Here is a 9,034-nt window from a genome sequence, read left to right as displayed (position 1 = left end):
CTCCTCCCTAAACACAAACATATTTACTAAAGGAAAATAGAAATATCTGTCTATATGGGACAGAAGAAAATCAGATATTTAAGTACTACTTTGTTGCCACTATGCTCATAATACTTTGCTTTTATATTGAATCTTAACTGCTTTTTAAGTATGCATTTTATAATATTAAAACATGTTAAACTTTTTATCATGATATTAATAGTAAATATAGAGAAATAACTATTTATAGAAAAAGGCTTTATTTAGCTTCTTATACATCATTTAGGGTATGAGTCTCTATTGATTTTCAGCCATGAACCATAAGCAGGTCTAACAGCAACCTTTAAAATAAACAAAAAGAGGATATGGTCCCACAACACCACTAAGGTGAAAAACTCCACTTCAAGGTCATTTTTGAATTCCAAACTTGCTCTGAACAATTTTGAGGTGACTAGGTGTGATGATTCAGCCTAACAAACTACTCTAGCCAGGACTTCAGACAAGCACTGCACTTCCCATTACACAAACTAGACAAAATATGATATAGCCACCTCTATCAGGGCATGATAATTAAAGTTTTTCTTTTCAGCATCCCCTAAAGATACCACTGAGCACAGACAACAGGAAGCAAAGTTAAGAATATTATGGCAGGGAGAAGCTGCTAGTGCTGCCGCGAAGATGGAGTTTCCGGAGGAAATGACAATTACCTGACTATCACTGGGCCCTCGCATCCCTTCCTGTCAGGGGCCGAGACCTTTCATACACCAAGCTTGGGCGATGAGGAATTTGAAATCCCACCCATCTCCTTGGACTCTGACCCCTCCCTGGCTGTCTCAGATGTGGTTAGCCACTTTGATGACCTGGCAGACCCGTCTTCCTCACAGGATGGCAGCTTTGCAGCTCAATATGGAGTTCAGACATTGGACATGCCTGTGGGCATGACCCACGGCTTGATGGAGCAGGGCGGGGGACTCCTGAGTGGGGGCCTGACTATGGACCTGGACCATTCTATAGGAACTCAGTATAGTGCCAACCCACCTGTCACAATTGACGTACCAATGACAGACATGACATCTGGCTTAATGGGACATAGCCAGTTGACCACTATTGACCAGTCAGAACTGAGTTCTCAACTTGGATTGAGTTTAGGAGGTAGCACCATCTTGCCACCTGCCCAGTCACCTGAGGATCGTCTTTCGACTACTCCGTCACCTACCAGTTCACTTCATGAGGACGGCGTTGATGATTTTCGGAGGCAACTTCCGAGTCAGAAGACAGTGGTAGTGGAAACAGGGAAAAAGCAAAAGGCTCCCAAGAAGAGAAAAAAGAAAGACCCTAATGAGCCTCAGAAGCCAGTCTCCGCATATGCATTATTCTTCCGTGATACTCAGGCTGCCATCAAGGGACAGAACCCCAATGCTACCTTTGGTGAGGTGTCGAAGATTGTGGCTTCCATGTGGGACAGTCTCGGAGAAGAGCAAAAGCAGGTGTATAAGCAGAAAACTGAAGCTGCCAAGAAAGAGTATCTCAAGGCACTAGCTGCTTATAAAGACAATCAGGAGTGTCAGGCTACTGTGGAAACAGTGGAATTAGATCCTGTCCCACAGTCACAGACTCCTTCACCTCCTACTGTGACTGCTGCTGACCCAGCATCACCAGCACCAACCTCAACAGAGTCACCTGCTTTGTCCCCTTGCATTGTAGTTAATTCCACACTTTCATCTTATGTGGCAAACCAGGCATCCTCAGGGGCTGGAGGTCAGCCCAATATTACCAAGTTGATTATTACCAAAAAAAAAAAAAAAAGAATATTATGGCAAGCATTATTTGAAGTAACAAGAACATGGAAAAAAAAAAAAACCTGGATGTCCCTCAACTGAAGAATAAAGAAAATGTGTATTTATACAATGGTATAAATCAATAATAGTCAAGCTTGTTGTCATGTTAGTTAGATTTTCTATATATTTCATTTAGATAGGCATTCTTCATATCTTTCAAAGACTACAGAATATAACATTTTAAGTGTTTTAATAACATAGGGCTTTTCATGAAAATGAGACACATATGCTCCTGGCAAAACCAGCTACTTCAAGAGGAAGATGGGCATTGAAGAGGCTCCTTATGGAGTTTGATAGCCATTTGGTCAAGAAACTGCACTTGCCTGGACTGTTGCATAAACTGGCCACAAAGAACCTGCAGAAAAAGGACTGCTGAACTTGACAAAATTGAGATGGTCTTTTGGGGTTCCTGCTTCATGAAAGAATCTACAAGACATTCGGCAGGACACAGCAGATAGTGACTAAACTGCCTTTGAAATTTCCTGCTTCATCAAAATGTCTTCTGGAAACTATGGGCTTGAAGACTAAAGATGGATGCCCCAACAGTACAGAGAAACTTCAGGTGACTGCCCAGACAGCAATATGTTTCTGTCATTTCTAGAGTTTGGAAATTGCTTATTTCTTGTTTGAATAGGTAATATATCCTTGTGGAGTCTTTGATGAAGTTGTAGAGTAGATAAATAGTTATAGTTATCCATTGTTGTGATAAAAGATAAAATAGAGGTAAATATTGTGCCTGTAATTCTTGTTTTATGACTGTTTTGTTATATGTAATTTTACTATGTTAAAGTGAAAGCCTTTCTTTTTTGTTTACAGAAAAATGGGAAATGAAGTAGGTGGGTCTCCTATCTATCTGTTGCTTTCATTGGTTAATTAATAAAGAAAACTGCTTGGACTGATATATCAGAACATAGGTAGGTGGAGAAGACAGAACAGAATGCTGGGAAGAGAGGAAGTGATTTAGATGCCATGATTCTCCAACTCGAGGCGCATGTAGACTAGAATCTTTCCCGGTAAGCCACCACTTCGTGTTGTTACACAGATTATTAGAAATGGGTTAATCAAGATATGAGATTTAGCCAATAAGAGGCTAAAACTAATGGGCCAGGCAGTGTTTAAATGAATACAATTTGTGTGTTGTTATTTCAGGTGTAAAGCTAGCTGTGCAGGAGGCATCGCCTCATCACTACAAATGGCATACAAATGGTATACTCATGGTAAAATACAATGACATCTTCAAATTTGCATGCAAATGGATGGAATTAGAAAAAAAAAATTTGAGTGTGGTAAGCCAACCCAGAAAGATGAAAATGGTATGTACTCACTTATAAGTGTATACTAGCTGTAAAGTAAAGGACTATAAACCTATAATCCATGACACTAAAGAAGCAAGGTAACAAGGTTAACACTAAGGAAAACATATAAAATCCACCTGGGAATGGGGAATAGACATGATCTCCTGAAAAGAAATGGGAGCATGGAGTGGGGGAATACAGGAGGGTCAAAAGTGAAGAGGAGGAAAGAAGTAGAGGGGTGAGGAGAATTTGAGTTAAAGGGATAATTGAGATGGTGGAAGGACAGATGGAGAGCAAGGAAAGAGATGTTTTAATTGAGCATGCCATTGTGGGGCTAGCAAGACACTTGGAACTACAGAAATTCCAAGGAATCCATGATGATGACTTCAGCTAAGACCCTAAGCAATAGAGGAAATGCTACCAGAAGTGGTCTTGCCCGATAGATTGATGAATATAATAAATGTCACCAAAAAAGCTTCATCCAACAACTGATGGAAACAAGTCAGAGACCTACAGCAGAGTGCTGGCTGAGCTCCCAAATTCCAGGGAGAAAAGAGGTCAAGACCACAATGGGGACGTCCACTGCAACAGTTTACCTGAACTTATGGATGCTCACCAACTCTAGTCAGACAGGAAAGGAACCAGCATAGGGTCAAACTGAACCATCTGGATGTGAGTGACAGTTGCATGGCTGGGGCAGATTGTGGGGCCACTGGAAGTGGCACCTGAATTTATCCCTACTTCTTGTACTGGCTTTTTGAGAACCTATTTTTTTTGGAAGGATACCTAACTCAGCCTAGATATAGTGTGAAGGGCCTTGGATCTTCTCCAGAACAATGTGTCTTACCCTCTCTCAGTAGTGAATGGGGGCAGGGTAGGGGATAAGTGGAGGGATTTGAAGGAGGGGAGGAAGTAGGAACTAAAATTGTTATGTAAAATGATCGTTAGTTTTTTTTAAATAAATAAATAAATGGAATATGACACCCATATTCTCAAAAGGTGAAGTGGCTGCTTTATGGCAGTTTAATGGGTTATGGATATTTGTCATTTTTAATGGGGTTGGTTATAAGTTGTTATTGTTCACACTCAGGAAGAAAGTTGAACAATGGAGATAAGATTTAGAATTCTTGTTTTTTTTGTTTGTTTGTTTTTTTCAAAAAGGATACTGAGATGACAGAGTAGAAGTATAAATTATTGAATCTACTCTTAAAAGTAGAAAGGAAAGATTAGTTATGGTAAGATAAATGAGTAGATTATTGAATCTACTTTTAAAAAGTAACTACTGGTTTAATTGTTTAACATTGGATTTGACTTCTGTATATTATTTACAAATTTTGATATTGATGTAGTTTGAGATTAATTTTGTTATAACATGCTGTGCATACATTTCTACTATTTTTCAAGGTATACCTATACAACTATACCTATACAACTTACTTAAGAATGCATAGCAACTGTTTGAAATAATAAGGAAATATTAGTTAGTAGTTAATCACCTATTATAATAGAACTTGTAGTCAAATTAGGGAGGTTTTGGAGGTCAAACATAGATAAATTTTAGATAGACAGGTCATGTTCATATACTTCAGAGCTTACAGAATATACCATTAAAGATGTTTTAATAATATAGGTTTTTGGTTATGATAATGAGACATATCTACTCCTGGGATCACAAATCTACATCCAAGAAGATGACTGACATTGAATCAGCTCCACACAGATATTATTTGATTTATGACACATAAAAGTCACTGGGCAAGAAATTGCTCTCTCCTTGACTGTTGACAGTATGATGTTCTAATCAGACTAGGAAGACACAAAATAGTGTCGAAGACTGCCAAGATGAGGGACAGACCTTGAGAATATCTTGCTTCACAGAAAAGTTTTTTGGATATGTTAGGACTTTGGGTTGAAGCAGGATGACCCAATGATGCAGGGGTATCTTGAGTGACATAGTCAAATAGCCAGCTTTTTTTTTGTCATTTCTAACATTTTCTTGGAAGTTGTTTGTTCACAATTTTAACTTACTTAGTTAATATTATTTCTTCTTGGGTTTCTGAGGTGTTTTAAGATTAGATAGTTATATTTATAGTTTTACTTATTTATGAGACTCAGAAAAAAATTCACTAAAGAAATGTAAATTGCATAAGGTTGAAAGATATTCAATGATAGTTTTAGATGGTAAGGCATATTATGATCTAAAACAAATTATTTATAGATCTTTGGGCTCACCAACATAGGATAGAAAATGGAATATTTTCTCTCAATTTTTCAAATGCAAATGGATCAGAAGTTGTTGATGTATTTATTTCCTGCATATATTTTATACAGTGATTGTAATTATTGCATATAATTTTCTTATTTTATGTGTAGCCTTCTTTCTATTTTAAATAAAAATGGAAAATATAGTGACATTTTATTTGTAATTAAAAAAACAAAGCTCGCCCTAAGATAGGAGTACAATGCTAAAACATTAAAGGGCAAGGATAGGATCACAACTTTAATCCAAGGACTCAAGAGACAGGCAAACAAATAAATCTCTTTGAGGTCAAGTCTACCCAGGACTACACAAGATTGATCCCAAAACAGATCCAGGTGGTGGTGTCTCGTGCCTTTAATCTCAGTGTTTAGAAGTCATACACATTTAATCTCAGCAATAGGGAGGTGGAAACAGGAGTGATATGGCTGAACGGGGAGAAGAATATAAAGGTAAAGAGACAGGAACTCACTGGAGTATGGAGTCTGAGTATTTATGAAAACAGAAGCTCACTTTTTCAGTCTAAAGATTTGGTGGAGGTAAAAAGTCTCTCCACGGGTCACAGCTTTACTCTTCTAATCTTCAACTGAACCCCAATATCAGCCTCTGGATTTTCACTTTTCATGTTACATTCCTATTGTATGATCTTTCTCTCTGTGTGTCATCTCTGTTTGTCCCTCAAAAGTCATTATTCCATATGCAAATTCATTCCAAATAGAAAAGATAGTTATCAGAAATAATGCTCACAGCTGTATGAAAGACTCTCCTGGTTGATCACAATTACAGACAATTTTACCATGAAGTTGAGTTATTTCATGTTTACTTCTTGTCAACTTCACAATAAACTCCCTGGTTTCATCTTTATATAGTTCCCGCATGTTCTTTCAAGGATCTTACATCTTGCAATTCAAAAGCCTTTATTTCATTACTTAGATAAATCAAAATTTTAATAGTCATTTTCATATGTGTGCATGTGCATTTCTTTGTATATGTGCACATTAGTCCAGGTGGTTGTGTAGGACAGAAGAAGCTGTCAGATCACATAGAACAGTAGTTATATATATTTATGAACTGTTATCTTGGGTGCTTGTAAACAAACCAGACCTTCTTCAAGTAATTGCTTTTACCAATTGATCACTGTCTCTAGCATCTAGAATACTCCAAATATTAAGAGCCTTAATATTTTTGTGAATACCAAAGATGAAATGCTAAGAGTAATCAGAAAATTTGAATTCAATTTAAATAAATAATTAATAAATAAGAAAAGGATACATTGCCACAGAGTAAATATTTCCTTCAAAATGATCAACACAACTTATAACAAGTAATATTTGCACTACATCAGTACCTATGTGCCTTAGGGAATCATCATGTCACATGCAAAGTTTAATGGCATTCTCTTATCATTTATGTTATTTTCTTTCCTGTGCATAGATCAGGGAATATACAGATTAATTAACTGGGGAGAGGCAATATTTCCATTTTTATTATTCTACTGACTGAAGACCTGCAGTCCACTAAAACTTGCCATCAATGTTAAATGTGAATGTTCCCTTCTCTATTACAACACTGTGAAAACACTCTTACATCTGTTCAGTAAGAGACATATGTGATCTCAAATAAGTCAACTGGGAATATTAAACCTCACAACTTTAGTCCTGTATAGCATCTAATACATTCAGTTTTGAAGAAAAGGAATGAAAAACTGATTTGTACAAAGTCACAGAAAATGTTAAAATAAACAAAAGCTATTTTCATCAGTAGGCATAGTTGTGAATCTGTATATTTACAGGAAAAACTCATATAAAATAATATAACATTAATGAACACAAACTCAAATCTTGTGAATGACTGAGACATACCAAAGAGGATTATAATATTTGTAGACATGCATAGATGACAGAATTATAGGTGATATTTTGGGAATTAATTTTATTGAGAGACAAAGGTATAGAAACAAAAGTCAGGATTCATAACTGAGATAATTTCTGCAAGCAAGTTTTTGAAGAGATAAAAAGACATTAGCAAAGTGAAGAATATATAAAACCTTGAGAAAATGTTCTTAATTAATATTTTATTAAAATATAACTATATCCTTTCCATTTCAAACGAACTAAAAGCACACCTGGGTCTCATTTGAACCTGAGTGCATCATCCTCAAGGACAAGAGATGATTGTAAATATGCTAGGATGTTTTTAAGTAATTAACATGGTGTCATCTTTCTCTTGGTTTTCCTTTAAACATTCATGCTGTTATAATCAAAAAGTATAACCTGACCTCTGCATAGAATATGCAAATACTCAAAAATGTCCATATACTTTCTTATCATAAAATTTCAATGACTAATGTAGGGTACTTTGTGTCCCCGTAGTTGTCAGTTTACACTTTGTTCATGGGAGACTGTGCCTCCTATGATAAAATAGCACAAGAAGAACATATAATGTGTTGAGGACATTGGATTCCTTCAGAACGTACATGTAGAGAAAATTCCAGAGAAAGTGTAAAAAAAATGCAGGTCAAACACCTGAGAAGAGTGCTTAATCTAATCATATCTGCATAAATTCCTGGGATGAACATGTATTCTATGTCTTTTGCACCCCCTGGTGGCCCTGAGTGGCCTAACAGTGAGGTTTATGCCTGAGTTAACACTGAAGTTCCATCACTGTCTCTAGCACAGTAATAAGTGGCTGTGTCCTCAGATCTCACACTGTTCATTTGCAGGTACAGAGTGTTCTTGGCATTGTCTCTGGAGATGGTGAATCGATCCTTCACGGATGGTGCATATCTTATAGTACTGCTGTCTGTACTAATACCTCCAACCCACTCCATCCCTCCCTGGAACTTGGCATCCAGCAGTCACTGAAAGTGAATCCAGAGGCTACACAGGATAGTCTCAGGGATCCCCCAGGCTTCACCAGGCCTCCTCCAGACTCCACAAGCTGCACCTCAGACTGGACACCTGCAAACACAGAAAATGTTGTTAGTAAATTGCCACAGAAACTCTATCTTTTATATAAATAGTTCATGTGCACTAACACAGTCAGTATCTTTTCTTTATGAATTACCTTTTAAACAAGCAACAAGGAAAACCCAAATGAACACCAAATCCATTGTGTTTTATTGTCCGTGCTGATTACTGAAATGGAAGAACTGGGCATCCAGGACTGATTCCTTTGTCTGAGATTCAGGGCCAATGTTTATCTGGTTTTCATGAGAAGAGATGGACCTTATTTGCATGCCTTCCTGCTATATAAGTTCTGTTGTTGGAGCTAAGAGATAGCATGTTCTGGTATGTTTGTAAATGTTGTAGCAAGGCTAGCAGTAAAGATAATGTTATAAAAATATTTGTATTGTACTAAGCTATTTTTCACACACATTAAGTATCATCTATTTCATTTAATAATCACTAACAAAATTTGCATTTTAGGTATCATTTCCGCCCAGTTATTCATTTCCTGTATTATAGATGGCAGTAGGCTTTGCTTTGGTACATGCTCTGCAGATCTTTTCTTATGCTGTGTTGATTCAACACTGATGTACTAGGCACCACCCGAGTCAGCTACAGCCATAAGTTGTAAGTGTAGTTGCCTCTGGAGTTGGGAAACTCTATTTTTGTGTTAAGATCATGTGACATGACTGAATTAAATTGCTCAGTAAGGAACCT

General features: G+C 37.0%; 1 protein-coding gene and 1 pseudogene across 1 annotated transcript in view; one reads left to right on the top strand and one right to left on the bottom strand.

Moving 5' to 3' along the window:
• LOC126495594 (TOX high mobility group box family member 4-like) overlaps positions 1-7,819 on the top strand; it is a 15,858-nt gene extending 8,039 nt beyond the window's left edge. Inside the window, exons 2-3 of the mRNA XM_050133179.1 lie at positions 645-1,811; positions 7,742-7,819. Of these exons, the coding sequence (XP_049989136.1) occupies positions 645-1,811; positions 7,742-7,819 (1,245 nt within the window). The remainder of the gene's footprint in view (positions 1-644; positions 1,812-7,741) is intronic.
• Positions 7,820-8,001: 182 nt separating this feature from the next.
• LOC126495593 (immunoglobulin heavy variable 3-21-like) lies at positions 8,002-8,481 on the bottom strand (annotated as a pseudogene).
• Between the last annotated feature and the right edge of the window lie 553 nt (positions 8,482-9,034).

Source organism: Alexandromys fortis, unplaced genomic scaffold, assembly GCF_014885135.2.
Source record: "Alexandromys fortis isolate MF-2015 unplaced genomic scaffold, M_Fortis_MF-2015_v1.1 scaffold_461, whole genome shotgun sequence".
NCBI classification, from domain to species: Eukaryota; Metazoa; Chordata; class Mammalia; order Rodentia; family Cricetidae; genus Alexandromys; species Alexandromys fortis.
This window is presented reverse-complemented; position numbering and strand designations above follow the sequence as displayed.